The following is a 15,396-nucleotide window of genomic DNA, read 5'->3' as shown; positions in this document are numbered from 1 at the left end:
GACTTTACTTCTTCCTGGCAACTGAGTGAAATTCACAATAACCATTCAGTTTGCTTCCTAAGAATAAAAACACAAAATTCTAGATTTACTGGTGTTAATGCCCCCCAGCCAAAGAACATCAGGGATATGTCAGTAGTTGAAGAAGCTGGGTTCATTACTCATTGCAACAAGGAAGAAAATACACCATTGGGGAACCTTGGGTATGCTAGTAAGAGGATGTTAGAACTTATTATAGGATTTGGGCTTATGTTAGCTGATTTAGGGGAGGGTTTAGGGAAGTAGAGCTTTGCTCTGGATTGGATCCTGTCAGGAACCAGGGGTATTTCAATGATTGGGAATATTAATAAATCTTATATATAAGACAGGAAGAATGAAGTAAGGCTTAGCTATAATTGGTAAAGAAGCAGCAGTCACTCATATTAACCAGGATAGGGAAATGTTTAGTCATCTTTTTGATTTGGACCATATTCATGTTTTTATCTTGATTCATCATGGTCACAGAGTGGTTTTGTATGATGCTGATATTCTGTGAAACTGTTGGTGTTCAGTAACAATAGCAACAACAAAACACCAAAACCTAGCTGTGAGTGTCAGGCCAGCTTCCAGATGTCTTTGCTTCACTGGTGACATTAGCGAAAGCAGTTACATTGTAATTTCAACAACTTCAAACATGGCAGGAATTCTTTGGCAATACTGGTAACAATGGCAACTAAGTGGAATCCTTCATAAAAATGTTTGGTCTGAGAAAAAAATGCAGTTAAGTAATCACTTCTGAAGTGATTCCTGGCTACTTAGTATCCTCTTAAAGATCCTGGAAATACACAGGCATCCAATAACATTGGATTTCCTGTTACTAAGCAGGTAAGAGCTTAAAAAATCCAGGCTTGAATATTAAGAGTTAATGAGGCTGGGCGCGGTGGCTCATGCCTGTAATCCCAGCACTTTGGGAGGCTGAGGTGGGCAGATCACGAGGTCAGGAGATCGAGACCATCCTGGCTAACACGGTGAAAACCCGTTGCTACTAAATACACAAAAAATTAGCCGGGCGTAGTGGCGGGCGTCTGTATTCCCAGCTACTCGGGAGGCTGAGGCAGGAGAATGGCGTGAACCCAGTGGGTGGAGCTTGCAGTGAGCCGAGATCGCTGCACTGTACTCCAGCCTGGGCGACAGAGCCAGACTCCGTCTCAAAAAAAAGGAGTTAATGTAAATCCTGGGATAATGAAAAGGGCCTATGATATTTGAATTACACATATGTACATCAAATCATTTAAAGAATGTTAGCGAACCTTTCTTTCATATTAAATTATTCATGTATAGTTAGAGTTTTTAAAAAATATGTCTGGTGTCTGTTATTTGTAAAAAAAAAAAAAAAAAATCATTATAGTAGATATCTCCTTTTGGCTGCCCAATATCCATCTTCCTCCTTCCCTAGAAGAGGACCCAGAGTTTCCTTTGGGAAACAATCCTTCCCCATTCCTAGTTACATGTTTGGGTGGTACCCCATTCCCAGCCAATCAATATATCTCATCTCCTTGCTTGCCGGGACTGGTTTAAGAATAAGCACTTAATCTAGCCTTAAGCTTATTTATCTGACCAAAGTGTTTATTTCAGAGATAGGCATATCCCCTGAACTGATCCAAATGAAGGTGAACTTCAGGACTTTAGCCCCAAATGCTCTATTTAGCGATATCAGAATGTAAAATTGAGAATGCTATAGCCATTTTGTAAACCTAAAGAGAGCCAGCCTAACGACTGAGGCAACCTAGAGGAAGCAGCGTGGAGAAAGGAAACCTGATGATGTTTCTGATCTCTAGATGCAGCTGGATCTACTCTAGGTTGTTAAGAAATCAATGCCAAGTCCAATGTCATTAAGTTTTCCCCTTATGTTTTCTTATAAGAGTTTTATAATTTTAGGTCTTATGTCTTTGATTCATTTTGAGTTAATTCATGTATATGCATTTAAAAAGTAAAGCAAGAGTCCAATTTCATTCTTTCTCATGTAAACATCTAGTTTTCTACAGCCCTTTTATCACAAATCAACACTAACTGGCTTTAGGTTACAGAAAGTTATCCAAGAAAAACTTGCTACTTAGATCTAACTTTTCTGTTAAAAACCTTGATCATTTATGTCATTGTAAAACAAATTAATACTAAATATCCACTCAATAAATGTATTCCTTTCAAAGATGCATTTGGCAAACGGTCGTTTTTCTAAACCTAAGTGCTTGCTATGTAAAGCTACTTTATTTAGGAAAGTATTCATACCTAATTATCAAACTACTGGGATAGTTTTTTTGTTTTGTCTTGTTTTCCTGAGAAAGCTTTCAAGTGGTAGCTGGTTTTGGAAATTTTAAAATGATGCATGACTTTTGAAGTACTTGGTCATCTATAGGTACAGGCAAGAAATAGTCCCCATAGGATCTCATGGACCTGAGAAGGGGGAAAAACCCATTTGAGGAGAAAATCTAAAAACAGTAAAGCCCTCAAAAACTTTCACCATTCCATACTTTCTGGAAAAAAGAAGACACTACTATTTTCAAATCAACTGTCAAATGAATAACTTTGGTATCATTAATTTTTCTTGCTTAAAACTATAAAATAGGCCCAGTTTCAAAACTTTCCTATCAACTCAACATTATCATTCATAAAGCTATTCCATAATGTATAAAAAATTAACCCTTCAAGTATTAAACATTTCTAGATTACTGTGTAGCAAATTCTCATGAAACAGATATCTTATTTCTTCCCATTAGCCAAATAATTAGATTATGTACTGTAATCAAAATATAAACTACAACAATATTGTGGTAAATACAGTACATTCTTAGTTCAAAAGATATTATTTCTTGTCAAATTGATAATCATACTCATCTAAGTGGAATGGCTATATTGGCATACGAAGACTGCCACCCTTTAAAAACTGTTTCTAGTCTATTCCATTTTAAATACTATCCAATATCCTTTAATATTAATATACCAACAAATTATTTTTTTCAAATCACTTTCTTTGTAGAACAAAGACAAACACTTTACAGCTTGTAAAGTGACTAATCTTAAAGTTGTCAAATTAAGTTAAGCAATTTAACGCAATTACTAAATGTACCAACTTCTTAAAAAATTGTAGCAATTAAAGAAATTGTTTCACTGTCTTTTATAGGGAACATAAATAACTTGGTTTATCTTTTATAATGAACATAAATAACTTGGTTTAAGCCAAGTTGTTTGGGCAGGCTGGCTTTTTTATTTTTTTTTCTTTTTTTCAGAATTCTGCTAGATATCCTTGAAGTCATAGTCAAATCCAAGTTTTTGTTCATAGCTTGCATTCAATCAAATTGAGGAGTACTTGCTATTGTAAAGTTGGATTTCCACCTTTCTCTGATTTTGAATTCATACTGTTAAAGTACTGCACATTCTTATTTTTGCTTTATTGCTACCATTGTCATTGTTAATGGTGGCTCTCACCATAGGCAAAATACCATTGATAAACTTGGGCAGCTTTCAGATTTGCCCATTTCCTGGACAAGCAGTATATCATACTTGCTAATGAAAATCCAACTCTGAGTCTCCTGAACTTGTTAGAAATTAGGACGGTCAGATGACAATGTTTGGCTTTGGACTATTACTTTCTCTTTAGAAAGTGAGGACACTGAAATAAATGGACACTGTTTCCTTCTAGTCTTAAGTTGAATAAACAGGTGATCAAAACCAAAAACACCTGAGTAATAAGACTTATTGATTCACTGTAATTATTCATTTTCAATTCTGTAGCTCATTTTTTCATTGACAAATTGAGGTTATTAATTCACCCTTTTAGTTGTAGATAAATGATAAACATATTAATTAACTCATGTAATCATAAGAGGAAGAAAAAAATAAAGTAGGGCAAAGTTGTGGATTTCACTTCAACTATGGTGTCAAAAGACCCTTTTCAGAGACCCAAGTAGATTGTTAGAAGCCTTAAGATGTCCCCTAGATTCTTCCCAGATTTTCATTATACCTTTTGCCATCCTTATTATTAACAGCTGCCCAAAGAAGATATTCACATCAACCCCCTGGAGCATGTAAATGTTTCCTTATTTGGAAAAATTGGTCTTTGGAGATGTGATTAAATTATCTTGAAATAAAGAGATTGCCTTGGATTATCAAAGTTGGCCCTAAATACTATTACAACCTCTTTATAAGAGACACACAGGGAAAACACACACAGAAGAGAAGACAATGTGACCACGCAGGTGAGACAGAGACTGGAGAAATGGAGCCACAATTCAAGGGGTGCCAACAGCTGCCAAAAGCTGACGAGGCAAAGAATGGATTGTCCTCTAAAGCCGCTAGAGGAGTATGGCCCTACTGACACTTTGATTTTGGACTTCTGGCCTCCAAATGAAGCCACAATTCAAGGGGTGCCAACAGCTACCAGAAGCTGGATGAGGCAAAGAATGGATCCTCCTCTAAAGCCACTAGGGGGAGTGTGGCCCTACTGATACTTTGATTTTGGACTTCTGGCCTCCAGAACTATGAGAGAATAAATTTCTGTTGTTTTAAGCTACTCCTTTTGAGGTAATGTTAGAGCAGCCACAGGAAACTAATATACCCGCCCAATGTTACTCCCTGTGATTGAATTCATGATATTTATCACAAGTTGTAATTATTTGCTATTTTATTTATCATCTGTCTCACTCCCCTTACAGCTCCATGAAGGTAGGGCCATTCACTGCACACCCAGTCTCTTAGCATAGTATTTGAAATATCTTATGTTCCTAGAAACTATCTGTTAAAAAGAATTAGTGGATAAATGTCCCCCACAGATAAGTCTTGTAAGACAGAGACCATGTCTATTGATCACAATTGTCAAAGCCTCCAGCACAGAGCCTTACAAGAAACTGCTGTTGAACTAAGTTTGCCGGTCTAGAAATCAGGAATTTTGGGTTCTAGACACTATACTGCAATGTATAGCTGTGCCATGGCCCCTACCTCTATTTCCTTTCCATCTATTATTTGGCTTAGAATGTTCAAGAAGGTTTGTTCCTTATCTGCTCTTCTTATCCTTGATAAGGAGCAGGTCCAAATAGCATTTATTTTCGCGTCCCTTACATAATCCATAATAGTTGGCATATGATACGACAATAAATGTTTGAGGTTTTTGGGTGAAGTGGAATGATTCTGGGCTTTAGACTCAAACATAAATGAAACTCAATATTGCATCCTTGAGTAAATTCCTAATTGACTCTGAATCTCAGTCTTCTCAAATGAAAGGAGACTAACCCTTACCTCACAGAATTGTGAACCTGTGAGCCACTCAGCCTATAGCAGGAATTTTATGAGTGGTACCTGATTAGCATTAACCTATGCCATTGACCTAACTCAACCATGAGTGCAGCATCAGATAAGAGTTCCTAACTGGTGCTGTGTCCGGAATCGGTGGGTTCTTGGTCTCACTGACTTCACGAATGAAGCCGCGGACCCTCGCGGTGAGTGTTACAGCTCTTAAGGTGGCGTGTCTGGAGTTTGTTCCTTCTGATGTTTGGATGTGTTCGGAGTTTCTTCCTTCTGGTGGGTTCGTGGTCTCGCTGGCTCAGGAGTGAAACTGCAGACCTTCGCGGTGAGTGTTACAGCTCTTAAGGCAGCACGTCTGGAGTTGTTTGTTCCTCCTGGTGGGCTCGTGGTCTCGCTGGCTTCAGGAGAGAAGCTGCAGATCTTCGCGGTGAGTGTTACAGCTCATAAAAGCAGTGTGGACCCAAAGAGTGAGCAGTAGCAAGATTTATTGCAAAGAGTGAAAGAACAAAGCTTCCACAGTGTGGAAGGGGACCCCCAGCTAGTTGCCAATGCTGGCTCGGGCAGCCTGCTTTTATTCTCTTATCTGGCCCCACCCACATCCTGCTGATTGGTAGAGCCCAGTGGCCTGTTTTGTCAGGGCGCTGATTGGTGTGTTTACAATCCCTGAGCTAGGCACAAAGGTTCTCCACGTCCCCAACAGATTAGCTGGATACAGAGTTTGGACACACAGGTTCTCCAAGGCCCCACCAGAGCAGCTGGACACAGAGTGTCAATTGGTGCACTCACAAACCTTGAGCTAAACACAGGGTGCTGATTGGTTATTTACAATCCCTGAGCTAGACATAAAGACTCTCCACGTCCCCACCAGACTCAGGAGCCCAGCTGGCTTCACCTAGTGGATCCCGCACTGGGGCCGCAGGTGGAGCTGCCTGCCAGTCCCGCACCGTGCGCTCACACTCCTCAGCCCTTGGGTGGTCGATGGGACTGGGTGCCGTGGAGCAGGGGGCGGCGCTCATCGGGGAGGCTCGGGCTGCACAGGAACACACGGAGTGGGTGGGAGGCTCAGGCATGGCGGGCTGCAGGTTCCGAGCCCTGCTCCGCGGGAAGGCAGCTAAGGCCTGGCGAGAAATCGAGCACAGTGCCGGTGGGCCAGCACGCTGGGGGACCCAGTAGACCCTCTGCAGCCACTGGCCCGGGTGCTAAGTCCCTCATTGCCCGGGGCCAGCAGGGCTGGCTGGCTGCTCCGAGTGCGGGGCCTGCCAAGCCCACGCCCACCCGGAACTCCAGCTGGCCTGCAAGCGCGGCACGCAGCCCCGGTTCCCGCTCGAGCCTCTCCCTCCACACCTCCCTGCAAGCTGAGGGAGTGGGCTCCAGCCTTGGCCAACCCAGAAAGGGGCTCCCACAGTGCAGTGGGGGGCTGAAGGGCTCCTCAAATGCCGCCAAAGTGGGAGCCCAGGCAGGGGAGGTGCCGAGAGCAAGCAAGGGCTCTGAGGACTGCCAGCACGCTGTCACCTCTCAGTGCCATATGACTTTGGCCAAGCCATTTAACCTTTCCGAGCCACAGCTCCTTAGCCAAAAATTGGCAATAGTACCTTCCATGTAAGAAGTGGCTCTGATCTAGAAACTAAATAAAGTAACTTAATAGTTACACTTAAGCGAGTGCTAGTCTCAATAAGTTATTATTTTCTACAAAAAAATCTTGGCTTCCTAGGGTCTTCTGAAACAATGAAAGGGTCCAGCAGACCCTCTTACTGCCTCAACGAACCCAAATTTGGGAACCTTCTAAGCAAAGGCCGCGTGAGGGTTCCATGAGTCCATGACTGTATCCCTCAGGAACCTACCAGTTATCTGTTTACCACGAGGAGAGACCAAACCGATGTGAGAGTACTCTAGAAGAGTCCAGTACCTGGTATAGCCCTAATCCACGCTGAGTTTAGCCTTTTTAGTCGGCAGAGGTCATGACCTAAGTAAGGAGCGTGCTGCTCACCGTTTGGACCGCCCACCATTTCTCCAGGAGTCCCGCGGTTACCTGGGCAACGCTACGTCACCGCGTATCCTCCAGTGCCCGTCGGCGAGAAGCCTAGAGAGCGCAACGCGCAGGCGCCCAGTGGGAACCAATGGGCGCGGCCGGAACGCCGGTGGCGCTCGGCGCTGCTCTTTCGCGGTTTAATTCTGGGGTGGGGCGGCAGCGGGAGCGCGCCTGCTTTTCCTAGGCCAGCGGGCGGTTGTCTGTGGCTCCGCGACTGGGCGCCCCGTCACGTAGGTTACACGCACAATCACTCCCCAGGGACGGCCCGGAGTCCGTCCAGGCAGCTGCGCCCTCCCCAGACCCGGGCACCGCGGAGGCTGGAGCCGCAATGGTGCTGATCGAGGGCGGGAGACGGAGCTGACCAGGGGCCGGAGAGGCTGAGAAGAGCCTGCCCAAGTCTGGGCCAAGCACGAAGCCCTTTCCCACCCGTCGGGCTCCTGGGTTCCCGCCAGCCGATTTCCAGCCGTCAGGGTCACGCCACTCGCTGGAAACCCTGAACTCTGTGCCCCCCAAGCCCTGGGCCCCCTGCGGGAATGTTCAAAAATGAGTACCAGGTAACCCGAAACGGTTCTCCAACCTGTCTATACCTTTCTCCTCTTGGGTGAGGTAGTCCGTGATCGGGGTGAGGATAAAGTGCACCCTCTATCCCCATAATAAGGTCTTTTTCAGGGGTAAGACAGAATTAATGGGTGAATGCTGTTGACCCAGAGAGAAGGAAAAAGTTACCAATGTCTAGGCGTATGATTTGGCTTTTGTTCACTCTCCAACTCAGTGTTTCTTAAGATGAATTAATTGTCTGTGATTCTACCTAAAATGGAGATCTTAAGCCCCACTGAAACCTCCTGAATCAGAATCTTGAGGGCAGGGCCCAGAAATCTTGAGTTTTAACAAAGCTCTTTGGAGACTCAGTATTCATGCAACACTGGTATCTCAGAAGCGATTTAGAAGAGTGAATGAGTGAATGCATGCATTGTTACATCAAGAAAGAAAATAAGCACTTTGGCTATGTGCTGTTTTATTTTTCCAGAACTGGGAGTCAGTGAATCTCAGACGTTGGAGTACATCAGGCTTTCTTGGGGTGCTTGTAAACATGCAGATTTCCTGACCAGATCTGGTGAATCCGAATCTCTGGATGGGGGTCACTTGATTTAGCTTTTTAACTACTTCCCCCAAGTGATTCCTATGCAGGGGGTCCAAGGATCACACTTGGAGAAACACTGCTTCTGGGTCGTCCTCAGTCACTTTGAGTATCCTAGAGTGTCTCGACCTGCTTTCCTCACCTCACTGGACACCTCCCTTCCTGGTCTCCTCTCCTCGCCTTTGCAAGAGGTTACACTCCTTGTTTACAGTCTGTTTACCATGCTAGTCCTGCTGTTCTGATGAACGTTTGTTACTGTATCTAATCAGTTCTCTACCCGTCTCCACCTCTTTATTGCTTCTGCCTTTTCATTCACCTAACACTACTTGCCTCATTATGAGTGCTCTCGGAGTAGTCTGCAGTTCTCTTTCTTCTGTCTCATTCGTTATCACTAATTGGGCTAGAACACTTTTAGAGAGTTTGTCTCACTTCTTATAGGTAATAATATATTATCAAAAAAACATGTGCCCACTACAGGAAACTTGGAGGACATGGGAAAGCAAAAAGCAGCAGGGAGAGTTTGCCGTCTCACCAAGTATGAGGGCTTTTGTCTTTTAAAACAACTAGCTGTCTCAAATTTAAATTCATAGTGAAATATGACCTGCCCTCACAAGCTATAGTAATTCTATCCCATATACAGTTTGCACGTAATACTGCCTAAGGAAGAAGACATTAAATGTCTTACCTCCAAGTGATCGTGTGTTATAACTCAGAGGCAAAAATATCTTTATATTACTGAGAAAAATTAAAAGCTGGAAATTCCTTACAGAAATTAGATTTGCTCACATATTGTTTATAATTCAAACCGTATTTAATCCTCATATCGGATTCTCATTTTTTGCAATAAATTCTTCCTTAGAGATAATTATCTTATTTAATTCCCCTTTCTTAAATAATTAAAGCTTATGGACATTCAGTAATATCTTCAGTGTGCTTACATAAGTGTGTCCTTCCATGTTCTCATGTTTACAATGGGGAACCAGTAGGCTGTCTGTAGACACAATATTTGATTTCTCTTATACAGATTTTATAGATCTTCACATTAATTTGTATTACATACGTAAAAATATCTTGTAGGAATGCTCAAAATAGGAATTTCCAAATCCCTCCCAGGCCTTTTTATTGACCAGTACTAAACTGTTTAATTTCCCTTCCCATTTTTTGAATAAACTTTGATGGTGCTGTTGAGCCCCTGCTGTGAGCTGAGTATTGTGCTCAAGGTTTAATGTTTAGTAGTTTATGTAATCCAACAACCCATTTTACAGATGGAGAATCAAGAAGTTAAGTAACTCCAAGTTCAGATAGTTAAAAAGCCAGTGTTGGAGCCTCAGTCAGTATGACTAGAAAGCTTGTATTTGGAGATAACTACCTGAATGTATTGGCCTGATTCAAGAATTGCGTTTAAACCCTTTTGTGTGGTTGCAAAACACAGTCTGTAAAACATAAAATGTTTTGCAAGAATGATCTGTATGTGTCAAGTGAGCGAGTCCCCCACTGAGATACTGTAGGGTTTGTATGGCACAATTGATTTAATGTTTGTCATGCTTTAAAAACAGATTCTTTAAACCATTAATCCAAGGTGACGCAAATCAGAATGGTTGTGGTTTAGATACAATCAAGGTATAAAGTAGGAGTAATAACAGGGAGAATGTTTCATCCCAGATCAGCTTAACTGACAGATGCCAGGAACACTGGTTATAGACTATGTGGTGGATAATACTTCCTCGTTAGCATTGTCTTTTAATATTTTATTTTCATTTTCTAGGGAGGTGCATTTGTTGAAATTTTCAGTGCTCAAGGAAAAAATCCTGGAGCAAAATGGAAGATCCTTGGTAGTCCATCTGTGATTTGGAAAGTAAGTATTAGAAATTAGAGCCACATAAATCAGGGGAAGAAATGTGAGTGAAGCTTATAGAAGAAAGGGCGTGATCAAATTTCAGAGCTGTTTTTCCTGTTCTTTCACTCCAAAACCCTTTCATGACATTGTTGGCTGCAGCTGTCCTGGACACCACTCTTCAGTTGTCTAAGACTTTGGCACACAGGTCATAACCCTTCTATGTACTCCATGCCCTGCTGTATATCATTTTAGATGACTTCAGTATCTGTAAGAAAAATCTCTCCTAGTCCTGGGCTTCTCAGTTTCTTGATTTCTTCATCTTTAACAACCTCTTCCGCTCTACTTCAGCATTCATCCCTACTGTCTTACCCTGCTCCCTGTCACCACAAACTATAGGACCTCTGAAGTTACTGAGACATTAAAATGTCCCTTTCTGATCCCAATCTTTATTCTTAAGGTCGCTTGCTCAATTACTCCACTCTCTTCTTCAACTTCATTGGGAACTTTAGGCCATTGACTGTTCTACTTTTCCTGTGTTTTGTTTTGCTTTATTTATTGATTTAATTAATTAATTAATTAATTTTATTTGTCTCCCTTTTCTCTCCAGCCCAGAATCCATCATCCATAATTTCAGTCACTTTCCAGTCCACACCTTGAATGCCCTTGCTCTTTGTCCTTTCACCATGCCTCCATATTCTAGTTCCCAGCAAGTCTTGGAATAAAAGTACTAAGGCCTGAGCCTGCTTTTAAGTTATTTGAATATGGGATTTTTTTTTCCCTGTAGATCTGAAGTTTCAATTTTACAGTAGAAGCCAAATAAAATATCCTGTGATAACTACTGTTTTCATTTTGTTCTATAGGAGTTTGATAAAGAAGTTAAAAGTTTTGTGTTTGTCCTGGAAGGCAGCAGCCAAACAAACAAAATTCAGTTACCAAAGGAGAATAAGCAAAGCCGTAAGTAATATTTTTAATATTGAAACTTAACATTTTGTACTCAGAGTTCTGCTTTTATGTCTCATAAACAGGCACATTAGTATGACTTCTACTGACATCTGTTTATGTAAGATGATAGAATTTTTTTTTTTAATTTAGAGGGCAACTAACTATGCTAGGCACTATGCTAGGCCTTTAAAAAAATATATTCTACCTCACCATCTTCTAGAAATCTAGTAGTAGCTTAAAGAAGATTTAGAAGAGTATTTGGCAGCCATTAATTATGATAATAATAGCATTTATTGAGCACTTACTATGTGCCAGGAGCTTTGTAAACATTTAATGTTTATGAACTCTTTTAATCCTCCTAATGGCTCTTTTACAAATGAACAAACTGAGGTTGGTTTCTCATCAGGGCTAAACTTTGAAATAAAATCAGCATTCCTAAATTACAAGAAATTAATTTGTGAGAAAAAATGTATCAGAAATAAGATATAAAGCATAATTTAGTGACATGTCAACTCATATACTTATTACCTTTTAATATTAATCATAAAGTATATATATGAATATGTGATTTAACAAAGACCCATAGAATCTATTTCAATTCTTGTTTACTTTAGAAAGTAAGATCAGCATTTCAAAGCAGAAGAAACCCTGAGAGATAACGCAGATTTATCAGAAGCCCAGTTATTAGCAGAGACAGGGTTACAATTCAAGGCTCTGCTACTAAATTAGACCTTGAGTAAACTGATTGATTTAAGGAATATGATTTATCAGAATGATTAACTAGATTTTTCATCAACTACGTCCTATGTTTTAAATATAAATTTCAGGTGATTTAGCAAATATAAAGTTTTTTTTTTACATTCATCATTTACTTATTCCTTCTTTCATTCATTAGAACATTTATCGAATACCTACCATGCATGAAGCTCTATAAAAAGACCTGTCGTTGGTACCTGATTTTATCATTTTAATTCAGTTTTCTAAACTTATATACGTTCTGTGCTTTATGTGCCATTTCAAGCTACTACATGCATATTTTAGATTTCTAAGACATAAACTAGCCATAGAAGTTATAAGTGAAAGATGATTTATTTTAAAGTGGTTTGCCAGTGTTTCTTTCTAAACTACGAAAGAGACTGGAAAAAAAAAGAAGAGATAATCATCATTAAAGATAGTTTTTAATTTATTGCCACTTAAAGATTATGCTTTCCTAATAGTTTCTGCATGTGTGTGTGTGTGTGTGTCTGTAATAGGAGGTTTTTTGCATTTCCATATATATTTGTACTTATAAATGAGGTGAACTAAGATGATCCAGGGAAACCTGTCTGAAACTGTGGTTTCATCTTCTTGCAAGAGGCACAGGACATCTTTTTAAGGATATTGGTTTTGTAAGACATGTAGATACATTTGACTTTCAGGAATATGACTTTGTTCTAAGCCAGTGTTAGTTCTTTTGTTTTTTTCTTAACTTATAAAGCCCACCTGTATTTTCATTTAATGCCCTCAGTATCTATGCACATGGTTACCTTATTAATAAAATCAATCACTTTTAGTAACCTTTCTCATTTGATTCTGAGATAGAGTCCTCCTCTACTAAAGACTGAATGATTAAATACAAGCTCTGCTTTTCCATTTTTATCTGAAGTTTTTTTTTTAAGAAATAAACCAAGTTTAATGTGTCATAATTACTTTTTTAAATGGAAAGATGATCATTTTAATTGTAAAAAAACAGAAAAATCTTTTAATGTATTTCTTGTACAATGCCTTATAATTAAAAGTTAATCTGGATTTTCTATATCATGTGTAGCACTGTAACAAATGAAACAGTTTATATAGTCTGCCCTGCACTGATGCCTTTAAGGTTATTTGGAATTTTTGATAACAGAAAGTTATAGCTATTTTTACTTGTGTAAAATGACCTTCTATGTGAAGTTTGTATGGTTAAATTTAAATTGAATGACATGCCTTGAATAGATAATTGGCTTTTAATTAACATTTCTAAATTCAATTACCGTTATGTATTCCTATTTTAAGAGTAAACATCCACTTTATTTATGCAAACTTGACATTAGGTACCCTATTTGTGTTTCTGTCTGTATTAGGTACTACTTAGGAAGAAAGTTTAGTAATGAAATTAAGTATGTTTTTCGTTTTAAAAAATAATATTTCTGATTTAACTTGTATTTGAGGATCTCAAACACATAAAATAAAGGAAATTGTGATATTACTTATCAGAATTGTGCACTTCTCTAGGGCAGGGATCTTCCTGAATCATCTTCTTTGTACCCTTAACTCAGTGCCTGGTACATGGTTGGTGTTCAATAAGTTTGTTAAATTTGCCATACTATGAAACTATGACAATTTGGGTCATAATTTTTCATTGTAACCAGCTGGCCTTGATAATGAGACTTGAGTAAACCCTTCACCAGCTAAATAAATAAATCCCTGCTGCTCTTCACTCTGGAACACATTATATAGAGTTGCCCATATGAGAAGCAGCTCTATCACACATAAACATATGTCATTTGGAGGGTCTTCTTCAGAGCTTTCTGTTGGAGGCTCATGTTTGAAACCATTGTTTTCTCTGCCTGTGGCATCTGAATCAAATGATGTGTCTCGGGGGAGTAGCATCCCTGAAGCCTGGCATTGTTCTGCATTTCAGCTGCTCTGGAGGATGAGGTCACCTTTATGAGGTTTCCCCAGGCCTCCTCAAGCCCCCACTTTGGTATCATTTTTATCTTGTCATGACTTCCTCTGTTTAAAACCCCTCAGTGACTTTGATCTGCCTCTATTTTCCTGAATCCAGTGGACAGTTCTCAGCCCTCATCTTACTTCACATATTAGCAGCATTTGAGAAAGTTGACACCTCCTTCTTATATTTTCCTCACTCATACCCAAGATGTCCATACTCCTAGTTTTCTTCCCATTTCACTGTTCTTCTTTCTTAGCCTCCTTTTGTGGTTCTTCCTCTTTTCCCCAACTTGAATTAATGTTGCAGCGTCCCTGGACTCAGTCGTTGGCACTCTATCTACACTTACTCCCTTGGTTATCAGCTTCCAGCTCATGGATTTAAATGCCATCTCTGTCTTACTCTAGCTTACATTTCCAGCTCAGACTTCTCTCCTAACTCTAGACTTCTTGAATATCATCTTACTTACTTGACATTTCTATGCTTGGACAGCTGAAATACAATATGTCCAAAGCCTAACTTCTGGTCTTTCCTCCTCGAAATTCCTTCTCCTTCAGGCTGCCCCATTTCTGCTGTTAGCAACTTATCTTTTCAGTTGCTTAGAAAAAAAGCTTTTAAATCAGCTTTGATTTTTCTTTCTCTTCATTCAGTCTATCTGGAAGGTCTTGTTGGCACTATGTTTAAAATAGGTTGAGAGTCTGATCACTTCTTGGTACCTCCAGTGCTACTGGCCAAAGCCACCAGTATCTCATGCTTGGATTATTGTAGTAACCTAATTGGTCTCCCTGTTTCTGACTTGGCCTCTGTATTACAGTCTATTGTCAAATTAGCAGCCAGAGTAATACTTTTAAATTGTAAGAAACACAGAAGTAATGTTACTCCTCCACTAAAAATGTCCCATCTCTCTCAGATTAAAACTCAAAAACCTACAGGACTCTGCAGTATCTGGTGCCCTTCTTAGTTCTGACCTATTTCCTATTACTCTTTTTCTCATTCGTGCTTTTGCAACCATACAGGTCCCATTGCTGTTTTGAAACATAGTCCGGTGCACTATCACCTTGGCACCCATGCACAGACTGTACCCTCTACCTACAGCATTTACCCCCCGGAATAGACATTCAGTAAATCTTTGTCGAATAAATGAATTAATGTACGAGGGGTTTACCATTGATTTTAGGATGACTTATATTCTTCACATGGTCTTCAAGACCCCACGTAATTGGTTTCCTCTCTACTTTGCCAAACCCGTCTCCTGCTGCATTTCCTCTTCTGTCTCTCCTATCAGCCCATTAAGCCCTTTTTAGGTTTATCCAATCTACTCCATCCTTTTCCATCATAGGATGGAGTACTCCCTCTGCCAGCAACGTTTGTTCCTCTCTCCTACACCCATCCCGCTTGCCCAGTCAATTCCTGTGTATTCATCCCAGCTGAGTTTCAATGCTTGTCCTTCAAGAAAAGCTTCACTAATCATCCTCTTCTCCTGCAAG

General features: G+C 40.2%; 1 protein-coding gene across 12 annotated transcripts in view; it reads left to right on the top strand.

Annotated features, from left to right (window-relative positions):
• Positions 1-3,122: 3,122 nt before the first annotated feature.
• CFAP20DC (CFAP20 domain containing) overlaps positions 3,123-15,396 on the top strand; it is a 327,011-nt gene continuing 314,737 nt past the window's right edge. For all 12 annotated transcript variants that reach the window (XR_008624756.1, XR_008624757.2, XR_008624755.1 and 9 more), the window contains exons 1-3: positions 3,123-7,857; positions 10,207-10,296; positions 11,139-11,232. Coding sequence is in view for 9 of the 12 variants with exons in the window: in XM_063602785.1 (XP_063458855.1) it covers positions 7,837-7,857; positions 10,207-10,296; positions 11,139-11,232 (205 nt within the window). In the remaining 3 variants the exon portion in view is untranslated. The remainder of the gene's footprint in view (positions 7,858-10,206; positions 10,297-11,138; positions 11,233-15,396) is intronic.

Source organism: Pan paniscus, chromosome 2 (genome assembly GCF_029289425.2).
Source record: "Pan paniscus chromosome 2, NHGRI_mPanPan1-v2.0_pri, whole genome shotgun sequence".
NCBI classification, from domain to species: domain Eukaryota; kingdom Metazoa; phylum Chordata; class Mammalia; order Primates; family Hominidae; genus Pan; species Pan paniscus.
The sequence above is the reverse complement of the archived record's forward strand: the minus strand, read 5'-3'. Positions and strand labels throughout refer to the sequence as shown.